We start from the raw sequence: 23934 nt of genomic DNA on the forward strand, positions 1-23934 counted from the left end.
TAAGGTAGCTCGGAATATTATTATCACAACCATCCAATCTAAGGATCCAAAGGCTGAGATTTGCTCTGATTTTTTGATATAATTTCACTTATTTATCATAGTGCACCCCTACATACATATTCTCAAAAAGTAGAAAATTTGTGTACATAGTCCCCTATTTTATGTTTTAGAAAAACTGTGTATAACAATTTTTGAGAAATTGGTCAAAATGTGAAGGGTAGCTTGGTCAATTTATAAATATTGAAAAATAATAAGAAAAAATAAGAGAAAAAATATAAAAGTGAAAATCCCTTATTTAGAAAAATTCGCATGCCTTGATCTCATTTTTCGAAAGGTTAGCGAATTTAATCTCTTATCTCGAAAGGTCAGCGAAGTGAGATCTATATTTCGAAATCTCTCGTTTGGATACTATGTATCATCCCAAATCCCAATACCCACCAGCAGTGGTGGATCCAATGTATAACAAGGGGGTACAATTGTACCCCCATATTTTTGTGTTTTAGTATATATTGAGCCGATTAAAAATCTAAAGCTTTGTTGGTGGAGTGGTAGAATGTAGCCATTGTTAATTCGGAGAGCTAGGTATCGAAACTCAGCGGCGCAGATATGTGTTTTAATTTTTTTACTTTCATTTTTGCTCATTTTAAAGTTTTTTTACTTCATTTTTGCTCATTTTTAAGTTTCTCTTTTACTTTTCGTATTTTTTTCATTTTTAAGTTTCTCTTTTACTTTTCATTCTGCTACTCTATTTTATTGTTTTTTTTTTTTAATTATATGATAATTGTATACCAAAATATTTTTAATTTTTTTACTTTCATTTTTGCTCATTTTTAAGTTTTTTTTACTTTCATTTTTGCACATTTTTAAGTTTCTCTTTTAATTTTCGTTTTTTTCCCCTCTTTTTATGCTACTCTATTTTATTATTTTTTTTTGTTATTTATATGATAATTGTATAACAAAATATTTTTCAAAAATGAATCAAACCTTTCACAACTAATTTATGTAAAATAGCGTATTATATATCTATTTATTGCACCCCCGAATGAAAATTTCTTGATCCGCCGCTGCCCACCAGTGTTGTATCCTGATATGCAGGTTCCTAAACTTTTGGTGTCTGGAATGCATTTCTACTTTTTCTTTATCATCACGATTTTGGCATGATGACCAAATCTTGTGTTTCCGTTAGTTGTTAATGACCAAGGGGACTCTTGAAATATTAGCTGATCCCAATATGAAATGAGAGCGACATTGTCTAGGCTCTTTTCAATTGAATTCATTTGTTTATTTTTCTTGGCTCTTTGAGCTGTAGATGACGTCATATATATCTACTCCTAAGATATTCAAATTGTGCTTTCTTTTAAGAGCTTTATTTTGAATGATAGAAGATTGATGGTTTTGAAATACATAATCACAACCTACTGTATTTTACTATAATCTTAAGTTAACAAGAATACAGCTCTTGAGAAGTAGGTACATTATATTTAGAGTAAATGCCAAAATTGGTCCTGAACATATGACCATTTTACGTTTTTGGTCTTAAACATTATCTTTTGGATTTTTTGGTCCTGCACATATAGAACTTTGATCATTTTAGTCCTCCGTCAACATTTCCGTTAAAAACTAACGGTCAACTCCAATTTTGACCAAATTAAACTTTATTATGATTTTTTACTCCCTAATTAATTCTCTAATTATTTCTATACTTCAATTTCATCTTCTTACTCTCATCTTTCATCTTCTTCCTTCCTCTACCTCTCAAATTGCCCCACAGTTCCACCTCCTTGAAACGGAAAGCCAAAAACATGATCTGTCCCAACAATGGATAAACATTAAATGGAAAAGGAAAGCTAATACCAGTTTGGGGCTGCGAAAGATCCAATTTTGGATCGTAATCATCCAAAATGCAGTCATCGTAGATATGTTTAGTTTCTGGATTGGGGCTGTGCTTGATCACGCACGTGTAATCCTCCGACATCTCCATCTCCTTCAGCGACAGCTGCCGCACAAAACCCTTCCCTCCGCCGCCACCGAATGGGCTCGGGCTCGTCACCTGCAACCCCCGCGTCTTGATCCCTGTTAAATTCTCTAAATTCTGTCCCACATCGACTTGGTGATGATACAATCTAATCTATATAAGTGTGGATAACCCTCCCCCTTATGAGGCCTTTTAAGGGGTGAGTGGCCCATTTCTAATATGGTATCAGAGCGGGCCCAAGTCGATGATGGATTTCTCTTTATTTCTTATCTACCTCACGAGTGGAAGACCGATGTCCTTTCCGGCCCACATCGATGATGGTTCTCTCTTATCTCTTGCATTGCCTACCCACGTGATGGAAGACCGATGTCCTTTCCGGCCCACACGTGAGGGGGCGTGTTAAATTCTCTAAATTCTGTCCCACATCGACTTGGTGATGATCCAATCTAATCTATATAAGTGTGGATAACCCTCCCCCTTATGAAGCCTTTTAAGGGGTGAGTGACCCATTTCTAATACAGTATGAAAAAGAAAATTTGGGTACATCATCAGACCAAAAAAAATATGAAAGCCGAACAGAATCTAAAAGAGAATCCAAAAATTGGTTGGTTGCGGAATAGAAAAGAGAGAGATTAAGTGGGATTGGATTCATACAACATTTGACAGTTGGCGGTCTGAGTTAAGAATCTCAGCCTAACCTGTACCAATAACATTAACTCTTACCCCACATTATTCAACTTCTCCACATTGTAAATCACGTTTTTTCTTCAATATGGCCTCTTCTTCTTTGTTGAATTGAATTATCGATTTTGATATTCATTCTTGATACAAATCAAAATATACACGCCCTCTTTAAATAGGCTTGGGAAAGTCATAAACATGGCAAGACTTGATTAATACACAAAATCAGCAATTTCCTAATTTACGTGATCATCAAATCTTCCCTTCTTTAATTGATTTCTTTCCAACACTCCCCCTCAAGTTAAGTAACGGGATCACCCATTCTTAACTTGCCCAATACTTCATGAAAGCTTTTAGTATCAACCGCTTTTGTGAGAATATCCACCAATTGGTCTTCAGATCTCACAAAAGGAAGTTCCACTGTCTTGGCTTCTATGTTGTCCTTGATGAAATGTCGATCCACCTCGACATGTTTTGTACGGTCATGCTGGACTGATTTTCAGATATACTAATCGCCGCCTTATTGTCGCAGAACAACTTACACGACTTCTGTGAATTCAAGTCCAGTTCTGTCATCAATTTCTCCAACCATAGAATCCCAGTCAATCCACTCTTGATTCCTCGGAATTCTGCTTCAGCACTTGATAATGCTACTACCTTTTGTTTCTTGCTTCGCCATGTGACAAGATTTCCCCCTACAAAGGTAAAATAACCAGCAGTTGATTTCCTATCATTTGGATTTCCCGCCTAGTCAGCATCTGTAAATCCATGAATCTCCAAATGTCCATGATTCTCGAACATAATTCCATGGCCTGCCGTTCCCTTTAGGTAACGCACAATCCTCAGTGCTGTTTCCCAGTGAGCTACTTGAGGTGCATGCATGAACTGACTAACTACTCCAACTTCATAAGCCATGGCAGGTCTTGTGTGTGATAAGTATATCAGCTTCCCGACCAGACGCTGATATCTGGTACGGTGAGTAGCTTCAGCTCCTTCTACTATTCGCAGACCGTGATTCTGAACCATAGGGGTGTCAGCTGGCTTACAGTCAAGTAGTCCCATTTTAGCCAATAAATCAAGAACATATTTTCTCTGACTGATGAAGATTCCCTTTTTCGATCTCAGCACTTCTATACCCAGAAAGTACTTTAGCATTCCCAAATCCTTCATTTCGAATTCTGCAAATAAGTTTTTCTTTAGTTGATCCATCTCATCTTCGTCATCACCAGTGAGGATCTACATAGATTATTAGGCAAGTGATCTTTCCTTCTCTCTTCTTTAGGAACAACGTATGATCAGAGTTGCTTTGCTTGTACCCATATTTCTTCATCGCATATGTGAACCTTCCAAACCAAGCTCTAGGTGACTGTTTTAGCCCATACAACGTTCGTTTCAGCTTGCAAATCTTCCCTCCTTCAAATTCCCCAGTCAGGAGGCGGCTCCATATAGATGGGCTTCTTCAGTTCCCCATGTAAGAACGCGTTAGTCACGTCGAACTGATGTAGTGGCCATTCCCTAGCTGCTGCTATCGAGAAGAGCACACGAATAGTATTCATCTTTGCCACAGGTGAGAATGTCTCGGTATAGTCAACTCCCTAGGTCTGAGTGTATCCCTTGGCTACTAATCTTTCCTTGTACCTTTCAATCGACCCGTCCGGCCTTCGTTTGATGGTGAAGACCCATCTGCACCCCACAGTTCGGACTCCACAGTTTGGGGATTAGGATTTGTCAATCCTAATCCGGTACCTCCGATTGAAGCTCCCCCTCTTCTCTCTGCGAAGGCAGCTTCCCCGATTCCTCCGCCGTCACCGCTCCTGTCGCCTCCGCCCGGTTGCTGGGTGGTTTCTCCTGCTCGTCCACGGTTAGTTGTGGCCTCCCGGTTGCCTGACCCTTGCAGAAAAAGCCCGCCACCGTCCTCTACTCCGACGGCTAATCGGGCCTTCGCCTTTTGGTTCTCGTCCCACCACTCCGGGAATCCGACGAGGAGGAAGCACGATTCACGGGTATGGTTGCTTTTCCCACAATGTGAGCACCATAATTTTGACTTGTCGGGTTTGAATCCTCCTCGGCGATTTGGCAGTTGAGTGGTGGTTCGCGGCGGCGGTTGGTTTGGCCTTTGTTGTTGTTGGATTCTGACTGTGAATCCGAGCCCTACTTGGTGATGAGTTGCCGATGATTGCGCCTGTTTGGTGGTCAGACTCTGTTGCCGGCATCATTTTGTGCCGAGCGGCTTCTCTTTTCACCATCCCGTATGCGGTCTCGGCTGAGGGCAACGAGACCTCTTTGAGAATGTCCCTCGGGATTCCGTCATACCTTGAATTTAGTCCGGTCAGAAACTTGAAAAGGCGTCTGGTTCCTACATATGTTCAAAGTTGGTTGATTCCTTTGTCGCAGCAGTCGACCGGTTGATATTGACACCGGTCGATCTCGATCCAGACTCCATGAAGTTGTCGCCAGTACGTCTCAAGTCCTTGTTCTCCTTGAATGATCTTGCCTGCCTTCTCCTCCAAATCATATAATAGATACGAATCTGCTGTACTTTCAAAAGTAGTTTGTAGGCTCTCCCATAGAGCCTGTGCAGTTTGGTGATGTGCGAAATCGACAACGATTTCAGTCTCAACGTTGTCGATTATACACGAGAATACGATCATATCGGCTTCCTCCCAACTTGAGTAGCTTCGCGTCCCTGGTTCTGGTGGAGACGGCGTACCGGTGATATATCGGTTTGCCCGTCTCCCTACTATTGCCACTCTCATCAACCGTTTCCACAGGGAGTAATTCGTCCCGTTAAGTTTAACGGCTAGAGTAACATTCTTGCTCATCTTTAATCGTCCATCCTCAGTGTTGTTTGGTTTCTGCTCCTCCTTGCTATCTGACATTTTTTATGCAGGTTGCAGATCCGCCTTCTTGGCCGAGAAAAGTTAGGGTATGATGATGTTTTTCTGAGCCTTTGCTCTGGTACCATGTTGAATTGAATTATCGATTTTGATATTCATTCTTGATACAAATCAAAATATACACGCCCTCTTTAAATAGGCTTGAGAAAGTTATAAACATGACAAGACTTGCTCAATACACAAAATCAGCAATTTCCTAACCAGCCCAACCCACCTATATATGTATATTAAGAGAGTATAATTAACTATATAATATCTAACCAAACGAAATGAAGAAGATACACCTTTTTCGAGTAGGTATAAATATAAGAGTAAAGGCCAAAATTGGTCCTGAACATATGGTCATTTTACGTTTTTAGTCCTAAACATTATCTTTTGGATTTTTTGGTCCTGCACATAAGAAAATTTGATCATTTTGGTCATCCGTCAATATTTCCGTTAAAACTAACGGTCAACCCTGATTTTGACTAAATTAAACTTTTAATTCTAATTTTTTACTCCCTAATTAATTCTCTAATTATTTTTACACTTCAATTTCATCTTCTTCCTTCTTCTCATCTTTCATCTTCTTCCTTCCTCTTCCTCTCAAATTGCCCCACAGTTCCACGCCCCTCTTTTCCAATTTTGAGATCCTTCTATGATGAATACAGGAATTCCACTCCAAAATCCCCAATTTCCAAAATCCCCAATTTCCAAAACCCCTTCGCAATCGACCTTCCCCCGCCGTCGCCGATGCCGCCGCGCCACCACGACTTCGAAAAATCGATTGGGCTATAGCACTAATCGACTCGATCGCCGACGATTTGGGCGGCGGCGATTCCCGATTCCCGAAGCCGATTAATCGGCTGGCGCTGAAGAAGCAGATTCTGGAGATCAGCAGCTCGATTTCGGCGGAGGTGAGTGAGCAATCGCCGAGATCGCTGGCGGATTTTGGGATTATTAGAAATGGGCTACTCACCCCTTAAAAGGCCTCATAAGGGGGAGGGTTATCCACACTTATATAGATTAGATTGGATCATCGCCAAGTCGATGTGGGACAGAATTGAGAGAATTTAACACGCCCCCTCACGTGTGGGCCGGAAAGGACATCGGTCTTCCATCACGTGGGTAGGCAATGATGGTTCTGGCAGCGGAAGCGGGCGCATAAATAACAATCACATAATAATCAGATCTATTTAGCAGATTATTTAGACAAAATCTATTCGCGTAATTATCACATGTATCATGCTCATAACTTGAATAAATCATGCTTTAAGAATATTGAGACCTAAAACATGCTTTTCTACGGAGTAGATAAATACCTAATTAATTCTCCAAAAAATTGAAGATGGCTAGCTTCTTCTCCACGTGATGCTTTGAGTACTAAACCACAAATCTTCTCTCTGGTTCCCGAACTGTATCCCAATATCAGTGTGGGCTGATCTTACTAGAATACTAGGACTTAAATAAAGAAGACAGAAGAAATCCTTTTTGGAATAGGAGAGGAATTCGAAAATTCCTTCAGCTTAGGGGCTGAAATTTTCGAAAATTTTAATGATAAAATTGTGTTGTTTCTGTCTCCTTTATTCTCCTATTTATATTAAGTTCTTTTTGGGCCCAGACAGGGATCTATGGAAGGTTTTGGATATGGGCTCATCCAATTTAATTTTTACTAATTAAATTGAACCCACAATTTAATATAAGTTATAATTGGAATCTTTCGAGCAGCCACTACAGAAGTAATATTGAACTCTCCCCATCCAAATCCGAAATTACAAGTAATCCGGATTTCCGTTTAACTTTCATTTCCCGTGCTTAAGATTAAAATGTCCATTAATTAATTAATGTCTGCTACTGACGTAATTAATTAACTTCTTATTAATTCCAAGAGTGGACTTAGCATGAAACACTTATTTATTATTCATAGAGTAATCAAACTCCAACTAGCTAGGTTCCGAATAATAAAACCTTGTTTCGCGCTCCTCTTGAGGACATTATCAAACGAGACTCTCCTCGTGCACGATTCAATATAATAGCAATCCTAGCACCGCTAGATATTGATCACCACTACCCAATATATCAGGATAATTGGGTTACGAAAAACCCGCACCATTTGATAAGTCAAAGTAGTGCATAATCAATACCGAATGCTCAATGTTAACCCACATTGATTAAGAAACAAATATTATCAAGACCTCGCCTTTCAGTAGATAGCCCAAGGCAAGTCTTGCTGTTAGATCCGTTCAGTGCTATACCACAACAATGTCATCATATTTCAGTAAGGCTTAGAAATATGCGGACTGACATTGCAACCTTTCTCGATGGATAGTAAAATTCCATCTAGGTTGTGAAATTCATCTTTTTCTTTGTTTAGAACTGACCGTGTTACTTTAAAGTGGACGACGCCCACAACCGGTCTACTAAAACAAAGACTTAGACTTTGTTAGGTTAACTTATACATTTAAACATGCATTAACATCCATTAAATGTAAAACATAACAACATTATGACAAAAATAATCTGTTTTATTACTTGGAAAATAAAATAAGAGTTTTACAGTATTCAATCACTCGAAACGTGATTTCTAGTATACAAACTCTAACAATCTCCCACTTATACTCAAAACACTTTCGAGTATACAAAATGTGCTAACTAACGTCAAATTCTCCCACTGAAAGCGGATTGAGGTCTTGAATTAGTCGAACTCCCATTCCTTCAACATGGCTTTCATACGGCTTTACCGCTAATGCCTTCGTGAAAGGATCTGCCAGGTTATTTTCTGACTCAATCTTGATCACTTTTATGTCTCCTCTCTGCACTATATCTCGTATAATATGATACTTCCTCTCTATGTGCTTGCTCGCTTTATGAGCCCGTGGTTCTCTCGAATTTGCCACAGCACCAGAATTGTCACAATAGATGGTGATGCTCTTGGGCATATTCGAAACCACACCTAAGTCCATAAGGAAGTTCTTAAGCCATACAACCTCTTTTGCAGCCTCCGAAGCGGCCACATACTCGGCTTCCATGGTAGAGTCTGCAATGCATTTCTGCTTTACACTCTTCCAAATTACGGCTCCACCTCCTAAGGTAAACACATATCCGGAAGTTGATTTTCTCGAATCTACATCAGCTTGAAAATCTGAATCTGTATATCCTAAAGGACAGAGCTCGGCTGCATTGTAAACTAGAACATAGTCCTTAGTCCGATTAAGGTACTTGAGTATGTTCTTTACGGCAGTCCAATGTCCTTGGCCGGGATTTGATTGATATCTTGCCACCATGCCAACAGCAAAGCAGATATCGGGTCTGGTACAAAGCATAGCATACATGAGACTACCAACTGCCGAGGCATATGGTATTCTTCTCATCTCTGCTATCTCAGATGCTGTCTTAGGACACATCTCTTGAGATAAATGGATGTCATGTCTAAAAGGTAGAAAACCTTTCTTGGCATCTTGCATGCTAAATCGTCTAAGTACTGTATCGATGTAAGATTCTTGGGATAAGCACAACATTCTCTTAGCTCGGTTCCTGAGAACCTTGATACCGAGAATGTGTCCCGCATCACCCATATCTTTCATTTCGAACTGGCTGGACAACCAAGTTCGCACTGATGACAACATCTTTTTATTGTTTCCAATTAGAAGAATGTCATCTACATATAAAACTAAGAACACAACATTTCCCTTTTCAACCTTCTTATACACACAGCTTTCATTAGGGCATTTTTCGAATCCAAACTTTTGAACAGTTTGATCGAAACACTGGTTCCATGATCTAGATGCTTGCTTGAGGCCATAAATGGCCTTCTTAAGCTTCCAAACCATGTGTTCCTTGCCCTTTACCACATAGCCTTCGGGTTGTTCCATGTAGATGGTCTCCTCAAGACTCCCGTTTAAAAACACAGTGTTGACGTCCATCTGCCATACTTCCCAATCCATGTAAGCTGCTATAGACAAAAGTATACGGATCGATTTGAGCATGGCCACTGGGGAGAAGGTCTCATCGTAATCGATGCCTTCCTTTTGGGTATACCCCTTAGCCACTAGTCTTGCCTTAAAGACTTTAACTCGTCCATCGGGTCCACGTTTACGTTTGTATATCCACTTGCTCCCAATGGCAGTACAGCCTTTGGGTAGGACAGACAAATCGTAGACGTCCTTGTCTACCATTGATTGTAGTTCCGAATCCATTGCTTTCACCCATTCGCAATGATCGACATCTGCCTGCGCCTCTGCAAAATTCCAGGGATCAAGTACATTGTTGTCCGAGGAGTGATCCATGCACTCTCTCAAACCAATGTATCTATCGGGCTCATGAGAGACCCTCTCATTGCTGCGCGGCACTACAATATCTGGAGTATTAGTTGAAATTTCTGGAATTGTTGGTACACTAGGTAATAGTTCTTGGTTAATGGAAGTTGTAACTTGAGTGAGCTCTTCAAGAGCTATCTCACTGCTGGGCTTATGATTCATTACATAGTCTTCCTCTAAGAATGTGGCATGAGTGCTCACAATCACTTTCTGATCTCTGAGACTATAGAATTCATAAGCTTTCGTTCCTCTAGGGTATCCTATAAACACACAAACCTCCGTCCTAGATTCCAGCTTAGTTGGATCCTTTTCCAATACATGAGCCGGACACCCCCATACTCTGAGATGTTCTAGATTGGGCTTTCGCCCATTCCACAACTCATATGGGGTAGTAGGAACTGATTTAGAAGGTAAGTGGTCTAAGAGATAGGTTGCGGAAAGCAACGCATGCCCCCAAAACGAAGTAGGTAACCGTGCATAACTCATCATCGATCGGACCACGTTTAATAAGGTCCTATTCCTTCTTTCAGCTACGCCATTCTGCTGGGGTGTGCCCGGCGCAGTCGTTTGGGATTGAATTCCCGCCACTGATAAGTAGTCCAAAAACTCGGCACTTAGGTATTCGCCTCCGCGATCAGATCGCAGCCATTTGATAGTCTTACCATGACGCGTCTCTACTTTAGCCTTAAACTCCTTGAACTTGTCAAAAGTTTCAGACTTGTAGCGCATCAAATAAGACATATCCAACTTTCGAGAAATCATCTATAAAGGTGACGAAGTATCGATAGCCGCCCCTTGCCTCGGTTGACATTGGTCCACACACATCAGTATGAATGAGCTCAAGTACTTCCTTGGCCCTATTTCCCTTTGACCTAAAAGGTCTCTTAGTCATCTTGCCTTCGAGACAGGATTCACACTTCGAAAATGGTTCCTTCTCAAGACCTTTGATAAGATCTTGATCAACCATCGCATGAATCCTTCTTTCGTTGGCATGACCAAGTCTAAGGTGCCATAAGTACGTGTCATTCATTGAATTTGAAGGTTCTTTTCTTTTCTTAGAAATTTTCGATGTTGCATTGAGTTCTGATTTACGTTGATTAAATTGTGTAGAAGTGATTGTGTACAGATTGTTTTCCATGATACCACGACAGATATAAGAGCCATCTTTCTTAATAACACAATTGTCATTAAAAGAAATCGAATATCCATCAAAAGACAATTTAGAAACTGAAATTAAATTTCTTCTAAAAGAAGGTATCAACAAAACATTCTTCAAAATCAAAAATCTATCACTAGAAAAACGTAAATAAACATCTCCCACTGCAACGGCCGCCACTTTCGTAGCGTCGCCCAGCTGGACTTCGATCTCACGATCATGTAACCGTCTTGTCACCTGCATTAAGTCAGGATCAAAACATATATGATCAGTTACTCCAGTATCAATAACCCAAGTATGAGTAGATGTCGAAGCCAAACATGACTCGATTACTAGAGCATGGTGCATACCTGTAGCCTTGCCCTTTTTAGGACAATTTGGCTTCCAATGACCTTTCTCTCCACATTTGAAGCACTTTCCAGTTTGCTTCTTGTCACTTCTCTGTTTCTTCTTTCCCTTAGCAATGTTAGCTACCACTAGGTTCGGTGCCTTTTTCTTTCCTCTTCTAGGCTTAGACCCAGAGGAATTAGGCGCCAAACTTAGCATGACTACCTTAGCTTGAACCATAAGGTCCTCCGCCGACTGAAGTTCAGTCAGCAGCTCAGCCAAAGTATAATCCCGCTTGTTCATCTCGAAGTTGAGCTTGAACTGCTGGAAGCTAGGGGGAAGACTCTGAAGGATTATAGTAACCTGAGACTCGGGATCGACTGTCCCTCCCAAAACCTCAAGCTGTTGAGGTGGCTCATCATCTCGAGAACATGTTGTCTCACAGACGTGCCTTCCTTCATAGACTTCGTCATGATACTCCGAAAAGCTTGAGACTTAGCCGTTCGATTCTGAGTACCAAACAGATTTGTAAGATTTTGCATAATCTCGGCGGCAGTCGCCATGGCAGAATGCTGATGCTTGAGTACTGAAGACATGTAGCACTTAGTCATCTCATTCGCCTTATGCCACCGTTTATGCGCATTTTGAACTCCCACCGAGGCGTTAGCCGCGGGGACTGGAGGATGCGGAGTAGTGAGTACAAACTTGTACTCTTCAGCTGTGAGAACGATATCCAAGTTTTGTTTCCATTCTATGTAATTTTGGCCCTCGAGTTTGTTTTCTTTGAGAATGGCAGAAAGAGGATTAAAAGACATCTTGATGGATTTTATTGCACTGCAAACAGAAGATTTTACTATTTGTCATAAACTTATGTAAGGAAATTGAGTAGATTAACCATAGAACTTTTCAAAATCTTACAACAGCAAAATTAATAAATTGTATCCTCCTTTGGAGGTTAATACGCATCAAAACTTTGGCAATTTTACTGGTCACAACACCGACGCATCAATATCTTCCTCCTTTGGAGGTCAACACGCCTAATGTTGCCTAAGCACGACCATCAGTTTTAGCATTACATAATTTTATTTCTACAACACACTCCCATAACAATGTTCATGTGCTGATAACAAAAATCAAGCTATCTCATAAATTCTGATTGAACCCTGAAACTTGCAGTTCCTTAGGATTATTGTCCCCACTTTGCAGGTGGCAATAATATTGGGAACCACTTTCTAGTTCATTCTATTTATTATGTGAGAAGTCCGCCCTTATGAACTTACTGTTTTCGTAGGATTATTGTCCCTACTTTGTAGGTGGCGATAATATTAGAAAAGCAGCTTCACAAAATTTTGGCAGTCCAACCGATGGAGACCATATATAAACTTTAAGTTCATAATTATCGCTTAGACATTTTAGTTATGGTTTTTCATTAATTATCCTTTAGCCTTAAGGCAGATTAAGACTAATTAAATTCTGTTGGTATTTAATTGACTGGATAATTAATTCTTTTATAATCTTTAATATCTAAGTTTAGGAATTATTGTTCTAGAATATAATTCTTATTCATGTCATTCTATAAGATATATCTAAAATAAAGTACATTATTTATAATCTTAATTAGACATGAAAAATTAAATTCATATATATTCCAAGTTCAAGATTAGGAAGAAAATTATATTATTTAATGTAATCATATGTCTTATCTTATTATAGATTCTAGATATATTATATTTAGGAAACTATTAAATTATTTTCATCTATATCATCTAGGATAAAAAATATTCATAGATATAGAAAATAATCCAAATATTCCTAAAATCTAGGGAAATCTTCCCAAAATATTTTATTTCATTAAATAATATTATTTTTAATGATATCTATTAATTAATGAATTAAATAATCATCAAAATAATCTTTCGTCTCTATCTTGCGATTCGAGGTTGGCACGAATCTACACGACGAAGATTTGAACGTATCCTCCGGAGGCACTCGCCGGAGCAGCGAATTCGCCGCCCGACTGCCGCCGGCGTTCGCGCGCACTAGGCGTGCCGCTCCCTTCTTTTTCCTCCCGGCGGAAAAACCGCCGAGTCTCTCCCTCCGTCGACGTTAAACAGAAAAACGCAGCCGGAGCCGCGCCTTACCGGCGATCTCCCACTGCCCAACGAGCTCGCGCGCACCAGCAGCCGCCGTTGCCGGCGATGCTGCTCTCGGTCGCACCTCGTTAGGGCTGGGTCGACTAGGGTTTCGGTTTTTAGGGTTAGGGTTTGCGATTTCCGGTGGCTTTGCCACCTATTCGCATCGTCGGCGGTCCAACGCCGGAGAATCAGAGGTAGAATTGGTCATGTCAGCGGCGTGGACGAGCTCCTCTGCTCGCGTTCACGTCGCCGCACGTCCGGCCTCATGCTCCGACTTCCCGTCGCAAACATCGAATGGAATTGGGGCCGCCTAGGGTTTTCCGGAGGGCTATAGCACTAATCGACTCAAACGTCGCAAATCGATTGGGCTATAACACTAATCGACTCGATCGCCGACGATTTGGGCGGCGGCGATTGCCGATTCCCGAAGCCGATTAATCGGTTGGCGCTGAAGAAGCAGATTCTGGAGATCAGCAGCTCGATTTCGGCGGAGGTGAGCGATCGCTGGCGGATTTTGGGATTATTAGAAATGGGCTACTCACCCCTTAAAAGGCCTCATAAGGGGGAGGGTTATCCACACTTATATAGATTAGATTAGATCATCGCCAAGTCGATGTGGGACAGAATTGAGAGAATTTAACACGCCCCCTCACGTGTGGGCCGGAAAGGACATCGGTCTTCCATCACGTGGGTAGGCAATGATGGTTTTGGCAGCGGAAGCGGGCGCATAAATAACAATCACATAATAATCAGATCTATTTAGCAGATTATTTAGACAAAATCTATTCGCGTAATTATCACATGTATCATGCTCATAACTTGAATAAATCATGCTTTAAGAATATTGAGACCTAAAACATGCTTTTCTACGGAGTAGATAAATACCTAATTAATTCTCCAAAAAATTGAAGATGGCTAGCTTCTTCTCCACGTGATGCTTTGAGTACTAAACCACAAATCTTCTCTCTGGTTCCCGAACTGTATCCCAATATCAGTGTGGGCTGATCTTACTAGAATACTAGGACTTAAATAAAGAAGACAGAAGAAATCCTTTTTGGAATAGGAGAGGAATTCGAAAATTCCTTCAGCTTAGGGGCTGAAATTTTCGAAAATTTTAATGATAAAATTGTGTTGTTTCTGTCTCCTTTATTCTCCTATTTATATTAAGTTCTTTTTGGGCCCAGACAGGGATCTATGGAAGGTTTTGGATATGGGCTCATCCAATTTACTTTTTACTAATTAAATTGAACCCACAATTTAATATAAGTTATAATTGGAATATTTCGAGCAGCCACTACAGAAGTAATATTGAACTCTCCCCATCCAAATCCGAAATTACAAGTAATCCGGGTTTCCGTTTAACTTTCATTTCCCGTGCTTAAGATTAAAATGTCCATTAATTAATTAATGTCTGCTACTGACGTAATTAATTAACTTCTTATTAATTCCAAGAGTGGACTTACCATGAAACACTTATTTATTATTCATAGAGTAATCAAACTCCAACTAGCTAGGTTCCGAATAATAAAACCTTGTTTCGCGCTCCTCTTGAGGACATTATCAAACGAGACTCTCCTCGTGCACGATTCAATATAATAGCAATCCTAGCACCGCTAGATATTGATCACCACTACCCAATATATCAGGATAATTGGGTTACGAAAAACCCGCACCATTTGATAAGTCAAAGTAGTGCATAATCAATACCGAATGCTCAATGTTAACCCACATTGATTAAGAAACAAATATTATCAAGACCTCGCCTTTCAGTAGATAGCCCAAGGCAAGTCTTGCTGTTAGATCCGTTCAGTGCTATACCACAACAATGTCATCATATTTCAGTAAGGCTTAGAAATATGCGGACTGACATTGCAACCTTTCTCGATGGATAGTCAAATTCCATCTAGGTTGTGAAATTCATCTTTTTCTTTGTTTAGAACTGACTGTGTTACTTTAAAGTGGACGACGCCCACAACCGGTCTACTAAAACAAAGACTTAGACTTTGTTAGGTTAACTTATACATTTAAACATGCATTAACATCCATTAAATGTAAAACATAACAACATTATGACAAAAGTAATCTGTTTTATTCCTTGGAAAATAAAATAAGAGTTTTACAGTATTCAATCACTCGAAACGTGATTTTTAGTATACAAACTCTAACAGGCAATGCAAGAGATAAGAGAGAAACGCCCCCTCACGTGTGGGCTGGAAAGGACATCGGTCTTCCATCACGTGGGTAGGCAATGCAAGAGATAAGAGAGAACCATCATCGATATGGGCCGGAAAGGACATCGGTCTTCCACTCGTGAGGTAGATAAGAAATAAAGAGAAATCCATCATCGACTTGGGCCCGCTCTGATACCATATTAGAAATGGGCCACTCACCCCTTAAAAGGCCTCATAAGGGGGAGGCCCATTTCTAATATGGTATCAGAGCGGGCCCAAGTCGATGATGGATTTCTCTTTATTTCTTATCTACCTCACGAGTGGAAGACCGATGTCCTTTCCGGCCCACATCGATGATGGTTCTCTCTTATCTCTTGCATTGCCTACCCACGTGATGGAAGACCGATGTCCTTTCCGGCCCACACGTGAGGGGGCGTGTTAAATTCTCTCAATTCTGTCCCACATCGACTCACGTGTTAAATTCTCTCAATTCTGTCCCACATCGACTTGGTGATGATCCAATCTAATCTATATAAGTATGGATAACCCTCCCCCTTATGAGGCCTTTTAAGGGGTGAGTGGCCTATTTCTAATATACTGCATTGCAGTTTCAGGAATGAAACTAATAAATGTACCATTACTATTTCTTATTCCATCATATGTCAAAATCAAGCAATTCAAAAAAGTAAATACCAATAGATATATACTCTCTCTGTTCCATAGTAATATAGTCATTTTGTCATTTTGATACGTTCAATAGTAATAGAGTCATTTCCCGTTTTTAGTAAAAGTCAACGCATTTTTCCACACATACTTTACTTTCTCTTACTTTTTTCTCTCTTCATCTCTCTACATTTTTTTCATTTTTCACTTTATTCTCTCTTTACTTAACTCATCCAAACAATTTTTATAATTTCGTGATGAAAAAAAACGCATCCATTACTATAGAACGAAGAAAGTATAAAATAGGCGTCGGTGCCTGAATTTATAAGAGAGAAGAGGACAAGAAGTAAAAGCTCACATAATTGTAAAATGTGAGTAAAACGGTGTTACGATAAGCTAATGTAAAAACTAAAAAGAAATGCTATATTTTATTTTATTTTTTAATGATTAAACAAATTATTTTATATTTAAAGACCATGGCACGAAGGATTCAAAAATGAAACCTTTGGCCTCGGTCACTAACTCTCTACCGCTTGGTCAACTTATCACACGCAGATCCGAATTTATAACGTCGAACCTAAACGGCCATGACGATGCCATTTATTTGAAATGACCATTATGCCCTTGCCTTGTTTTCGAGTGTAGTAGTTCGTAAGCCCGCAGAGGTATCACAGTTGATTCCGGAGGTGCAGAATTGCAAGAAGAGAGCGTAGTAGTGAGTTAATAGTACTACCTCCGTCCCACAGTAAGAGTAACATTTTCGGTTCGGCACACAATAATCGTCACATTTCACTTTCACCATAAAGTAGTAATTAGGTCCCGCATTCCATTAACCATTTCACTCACGTTATATTATACTCCCTCCGTATTAAAAAAATAAAAACATTTGAAACGGTACGGGTTTTAATGCACAATTGATAAAGTAAGTGAGAAAATTGGTAAAGTAAGAGAGATCGAAAAAGAAAAAATGAGCAAAGTAAGAGAGATGCAAAGAAAAAATAGTGAATGTAGAGTTAATGCATGGATTGTGGGGTCCATGTCTTAAAATAGAAAGATTCTAATATTTCTATTTTAATCAACGGCCCAAAATGGAAATAGTTGCTATTTTTAATATAAGGAGGGAGTAAAACTAATACTCCCTCCATCCCACATAATTTTACCCAATATTCCATTTTAGTCCGTCCCACATAATTTTACCCATTTCACTTTTATCATTTTTGGTAGCGGACCTCATATTCCACTAACTCATTCCTACTCATATTTTATTATAAAATCAATACTTTAAAAGTAGGACCCACATCCCACCAATTTTTTCAACTTACTTTCTATTACATTTCTTAAAACTCGTGTCAAGTCAAACCGTATAAAATTATGTGAAACAAGTGAAGTAATATAAAAAGTAGACTTCATATTCCATCTAACTTTCAATCCACTATTCTTTACATGAATAACATGAAATTCTCTTTTTTCTGAGCTCTCTCTTCTGTCATTAAATTTGTAGGAGTAGTAGTGTTTCCTTGTATGGAAGAGGAAGACCGCTCTCACTATTCCTACCCGCACGTGACCGATGCCGGCGGATCCACCAACGGAGCTAGGTACCGCCTCATGTCCCCGGGGAAGCTCCCGATCTCTAGGTCTACTTGCATCACCATTCCCCCCGGTCTCAGTCCGACCTCCTTCCTCGACTCTCCTGTTCTTCTCTCCAACATTAAGGTCGCCTTTCACCTTCACTCAATTCATCAATGCACCATAAAAAAAATTCAATTTCGGATCCGCTACCGACTTTGATACTGTTTCATATGTGGAATTAAATTTCAACTTTTCCCCTAATTACTTATTAACCGCTCTTTCCGCTCAAACAGTACACAGCTTTAACCTTCCTGCTGTTTGAAGGAGTGATTACAATTTTAGAGAGATAGGTATCAAGTCTCTTTGTTCTTAACAAATTGAATTATCCTTTACTTAGCGGCACTTGAAGAATTTCTGCTGTTTTGATCCCTGGAGACTACATGGTATATTAGAATGTTTGAAGTCGAGATAGTTGTTTATTTTTGCACTTTGGAATTTGTAAAATCAAATTTCTTTTCATTTCTGTGGAGTTGTTAAGATGATGATTTGATACATCTATTGTGTAAAAATTCATTTACTTGAACTACTGCTACATTGCAGGCTGAGCCTTCTCCGACCACGGGTTCCTTTTTCAAGCCTCAGCTGATGCAAGCATCTGTTGAAAATGGAGCGATTCTATTAGAGAAAAAATCCACCAGTGGTAATGTTGTTGTAGATGAAAAAACATCCAGTGGTTTCGAGTTTAGGTTTCATACTGGAGTTAGTACCACATCAGGATTATCTTCTGCAGGAATGTCGGTAACGCACCAAAACTTTCCTTTAGGTCTTAAGATAACTCTTATTTTTGGTATAGTTTTCAAAATAAGCTGCATGTGCTCAAACAATTGAATGGGTTGCAAAATGATTTTAAATTATGTTTCATGCCTTGATATTGTCTAAACCAAATAATTTATAGAATAGTAGAATCGGATTGCATGTTGAACTTATGATTGTACAACTTTCCTTCAAATGACAAACTGGTCGAACTTTTGATAGATTTCAGGCCTTTGTGTCCTTAATTTTCTATATTTTGATGGATTAAGGATAATTGTTTTATGTGTCTCGTGGACAAACATATAAATATAGTTTGTCTTCTATGGTTTGACAAGGTCAAAAATATTACACATTCAGAGTGAAGATCAATTTATTAGGATCAGTGAGGTCTGATCCTCTCTCTAGTTATCCAAGGTCTTCATATCTCACTGGATACCTTTTTTTTGGGGGAAAAGGTTCCTGTTGGAATGAATCAAAACAGACCAGTCACTTATCAAGATCAGCAATATTCTCAGTCAGCTACACCCTCTTGTTTAGCACAACAATCTCATGCTGTAGTTCAACAAGATTTATCTGTCTATGATATTATTGATGAATCGAATCAAGGACCACAGTCCAATACAGGTGCACAAGTGTCAGTTTCTGAGCATAAAGATAGCAGCTCGCCAGTCTCAGCTGAAAGAACATCAGGAGATGGGTATAACTGGAGAAAATATGGGCAGAAACTGGTTAGAGGAAGTGAGTTTCCACGAAGTTACTATAAATGTACATATCCAAACTGTGAGGTGAAAAAAATATTTGAACGATCTCCAAGTGGACATATTACAGAAATTGTGTACAAGGGTTTGCATGATCATCCCAAACCTCAAAGTGCACGTCGGCACAATCCTGGAGCTCTTATGTCCATTCAAGAGGATAAAGTTGACAAGGGCTTATCATTGGCTGGTCAAGAGGGTAACTGGCCTAACTCTACTAGGGTTTATTTGACATTTAAAATGCGGTGTTCTGTGAAACTTATACCTTCCAAAATTATGCCTCTCCCTCTCTCTCGATATATCCAATTTGTGCACGTAGTGTCAAGAATTGAAATTCTCTGATCTTAGTCATCTGACACCGCCTGCAATCTTTTGTGGCGAAAGCCTGTTTTCTCACTGAGTTACAAAATTTCCTTTACTGCTGTCTATTGTTTGTGGTTATGTCAAACATTTAATCTGTTTAATATCGTGATGATTTTTGGGTATGTTGTTCCTTAGTAGGATTTGATTTGATTTCAAGACCAAATTCTACTCTGTGTGTTTAGTTAGATTTTCTGGTTGACGATATTTTGGAATTTTTTTTTCTCTATTATGAGATTTATGTGGTTTCTTTCTTGAATTTTCTTCTTACTGAATGATGTAATTCTATTAATGAAGAAAGTTAATCTGAAATTAAGATTAACTGCTTTTACCATAAAGTGGTAGTGTCATCTGGAATTTATTTCTCTCCCCTGCATGTTGTGCTCATGTTAAGAAAAACTGAACTTCCCTCAAATATCCAAGCTCCAACCTTCAAGTTTCATGGCTCAGCTTAAATTAGTTATTCCATAAGATCACATTTGGAAGTACATATGGCTAGTACTTATGCAATTTTAATTACTGTTGTTGAAGACAAGATGAACACCGATAATATGGAGAAAAGTGGCTCTCCAATGTTGTCACCTCTGCAAACAAATGAGGGAATGGATGGTTCAGGTTCACAGTTTCAGGGCCAAAATGATGACGCTGAAGATGATGATCTGGTCTTGAAACGGAGGTATGCACCTTTGTAAAAATTCTAGCATGTTTAATTGTTTATCATTATGTTATGAGGTATATATTTTGGTGACTGATCTGAGCAGGAAAATTGAAGATGGTATTGATGTCACACTGGTTGTTAAACCCATCCGTGAACCACGAGTTGTTGTTCAGACTGTGAGTGAGGTCGATATACTGGATGATGGATATCGCTGGCGTAAGTATGGCCAGAAAGTTGTCCGTGGGAACCCAAATCCAAGGTAAGTAAAATATTGATGCCTCTTCTAGATTGGTTTAAAACATTGATCCTTACAATCTAAGACTAAACATAGTACAACTGTACAAGAAAAGATTACTCTTTAAACGAATAAGTAATAACATAGTGACATAAATATAAGAATCACTAGTGTAAACCAATAAAAAATGAGATAAGCATTTAATAACACTTTGCTCCTAAAACCGTCTTCCTATTTGCTTCAGATATGTAAGAATCCTATTTATTATTTATACACCCACTTAATTTTGCAATTAATTTAAAAAGTATATACTATATTATATATATAGTTCATAGATGTAATCAAATGAGAACCACATCTAAAATGTGAACTAGAACCAATAATATCCTATGGATTTATTGATCTAATGGTATCAAAGCATGCCATGTGGCAATATTTTCCAATTAATTTAAATAGAAAGGGTATAATTGTCTACATTGACAGATATAGTTTTCGTGCGTATATGTAGTCATATTTGTGCATGTATTATATTGAAATGATATTATAGATATGTTGGTATCTTAAAATTTTTGAAGAAAGCCATTATGGACTGATATAGTTTCCATATATTTATATGTCTATACTGATATTGTACATTAAATACTTGAACGAGTTGTGATATATGCCGAACTAATTCCCAGTGTCAAATTGTCGAACCAAAAAGGAGTTCATTATTAGATAGCACGAAGTTCATTTGCGATCATTTTATATAAAATGAACTAAAACGAACTAAAAATGAACTCTGTGTTATCTAACCTTGTACGAAAATAAACTAAAACGAACTAAAAATGAACTCCGTGTTATCTAACCTTGTACCAAAATAAACTAAAACGAATATTAAATGAAGGGTTCAAAGGTTCGGTGCTAGAAATTAGTTCGACGTCTATTAGAATCCTATATTGATATGTAATCCCTCAGTCCCTTGCTAAGAGAGACATTTCTTTTCGGCACGGAATTTAAGAAAATGAGGTTTTGTTAGTAAAGTGGAGAATGAATAAGGTAGGGAGGAAAAAATAAGAGAGAGATTGCCAAAAAAGGAAATGACTCACTTATCTTGGGATGTCCCAAAAAGGAATATGAATCACTTAGCAAGGGACAGAGGCAGTATATCTATATTGATGTATATATATGCTTATATTGATATTTGTACCTGTATTAAATTGATATAATATGATATATATTGATGTTGTGACTGTTTTCGCAATATATGAACATGCAAAAAAATATTTTAAATTTCTTCATCCAAACACATGAAATTAGGATGCTGTTCAGATCCTTATTAAATTACCTTTAATTTGATATGTCTTGGGAAAAAAATAATTTAAAGCGAGAGAGTTGCGTGAAATGTAGAAAGTGTTTAGTTTTAATTAGTAATTATTTATGTTTCCAAAGTTACCCTTATGCCTTATACCGATATTCTAGTAGGCTTGTATTTGATATTCATGGGATTAGATCTAGGCCGATTTATCGATCCAATGGTTCACATTGGTTCTTAGTTAGGCACAAGGGTGGTGGATCCACCATAGTGTGATCCTGTATATATATATACTATATTCTGTAATCTATATATTGTTGTCATTATTACATCAAAACATGTGTGTATATAATTTTAACGCCACATCTATACAAAAGCCTTTAGATGAGAAAACTTGCCTCAGATATTTCTTGAAAACCGTCGACGGTTCATATTTTTTTGAAAATTTATCAACTTAAAATGAGATATGACATGTAACTTAAAATTCTTTAGTTATGATCGAGGATTTTTTGGTTTTAAGGAGCCTCAGAACTTCACAAGAGAGTGCTGGGTAAAAATGGAAGTTTCTTAGTTCGAAGTAGCCATTATGTCAGTTACGTTGATAGTATTAGGAGGAAGAATGTTATTCCATTTTCGAACCTTGCTTGCAGGCAGTCTATGGAGCAGAGTTTGTGTAAAAAATGCATCCATAAAGATGTTTTGTAGAAAGATATAAAAGTTCAGGCATAAAATATGGAATGACATAATATAAATGTGGTCTCGAGGACAGTTTATCTCGCCTATTCATTTAGGTTTATGGAATTATTCTTTCTAGTTCATGCCTAAAACTGTCCATAAAAGTTAGAAGAACAACAGCATATTGGTCTTGATTTCCCTTTTTCTATGTAATATTGGTTTTGGATTAGTTCTTGCAAATGACATAACCTTGTTCATAATATGCATTTGCAACAGAACTGATGGAACATGCGATTATCACACCACATTTTAACCTTTTCTGTTTACAACATATCCAGCTCTTGTATCGTTAATATTAAGCCTTCTCATCAATAAATGTCATAGGTTTGGTGTTTCATGCTGGGCAAATGCTGCTTACATAATTGGGAATGTTATAACTAGAAAAAATTAAAACAGTGATATTGTATTGCATTCTTTAAAAATTGTTCTGTAAATGCTTATTAACGTAATTGTTCTATTAATTGTGGTAATTAATGCTCATAGTGTTGAGAAGTTGTAAGGCAATCAGCAACCTTTTGTAAAACTCAAACTGATTTTAGGATTTTCTCCTCTTGTGCTGAGACAGATTGTTATGCCTATATTGCCTATCAATGTAGATTGATTTCTAGAAGAATAAAACCCATAAACAATTCCAGTTCTCATTATATGAAGTTGATCTGGGTTCACTCAGACAGATGTTGTCGTATGTGTTGGTTTGTGATCCAGGAGTTACTACAAGTGCACTAATGCTGGATGCCCGGTGAGGAAGCATGTGGAGAGGGCATCTCATGATCCAAAAGCTGTTATAACAACGTACGAGGGGAAGCACAACCATGATGTCCCAGTTGCACGAAACAGCAGCCATGAACTGGCTGGGACTACCGGATACGCAGGAACATCTAAGATGAGGGCGCATGATAGCAGTAGTTTGATTAGCCTTAACCTTGGTGTTGGAATCGGGCGAGCAGGTGAACACAAAAGTGAGAAAGGGTTGGATGGTGAAGGTGGACAAAGGCAAAATAATCCAGTCTATGAAATTGTAAATGTTGGGTTGAATCTGTACGGAAATAGAGAAGCTCATAACTTTGAGATGCCGCCGGTAAATGCCTCTAACCAATGTCAGCAAAACCTTAGAAGAATACTTATGGGGCCTTAACCAAATATTATGAATGTATATTAACAGAAATAATTTTTATTTTTTATTAGTGAATTTATCCTCATGGTTTTAGGATGTTA

The 23934-nt window shown here is 38.6% G+C and overlaps 1 protein-coding gene and 1 pseudogene across 6 annotated transcripts; one reads left to right on the forward strand and one right to left on the reverse strand.

Moving 5' to 3' along the window:
* Positions 1-4277: 4277 nt before the first annotated feature.
* Positions 4278-5535, reverse strand: LOC148926573 (uncharacterized; annotated as a pseudogene).
* Positions 5536-17751: 12216 nt separating this feature from the next.
* LOC125188958 (putative WRKY transcription factor 20) lies at positions 17752-23934 on the forward strand. Of its 6 annotated transcripts, none has more exons than XM_048086083.2 (7): positions 17752-18013; positions 18470-18667; positions 19138-19420; positions 19511-19636; positions 20329-20473; positions 20559-20714; positions 23425-23934. In XM_048086083.2, exons 1-7 carry the CDS (start codon positions 17822-17824, stop codon positions 23852-23854), a joined length of 1530 nt encoding a protein of 509 aa, XP_047942040.1. In that variant the 5' UTR covers positions 17752-17821; the 3' UTR covers positions 23855-23934. The 6 variants fall into 6 exon arrangements, with proteins under 6 accessions (XP_047942040.1, XP_047942044.1, XP_047942039.1 ...); XM_048086087.2 differs by having other exon boundaries at positions 17753-18013; positions 19297-19420; XM_048086086.2 differs by adding an exon at positions 18163-18219 and having other exon boundaries at positions 17938-18013; positions 19138-19636.

This window comes from Salvia hispanica, chromosome 5 (assembly GCF_029641045.1).
Source record: "Salvia hispanica isolate PSC_SH4W2 chromosome 5, Shi_PSC_v1, whole genome shotgun sequence".
Classification (NCBI taxonomy): domain Eukaryota; kingdom Viridiplantae; phylum Streptophyta; class Magnoliopsida; order Lamiales; family Lamiaceae; genus Salvia; species Salvia hispanica.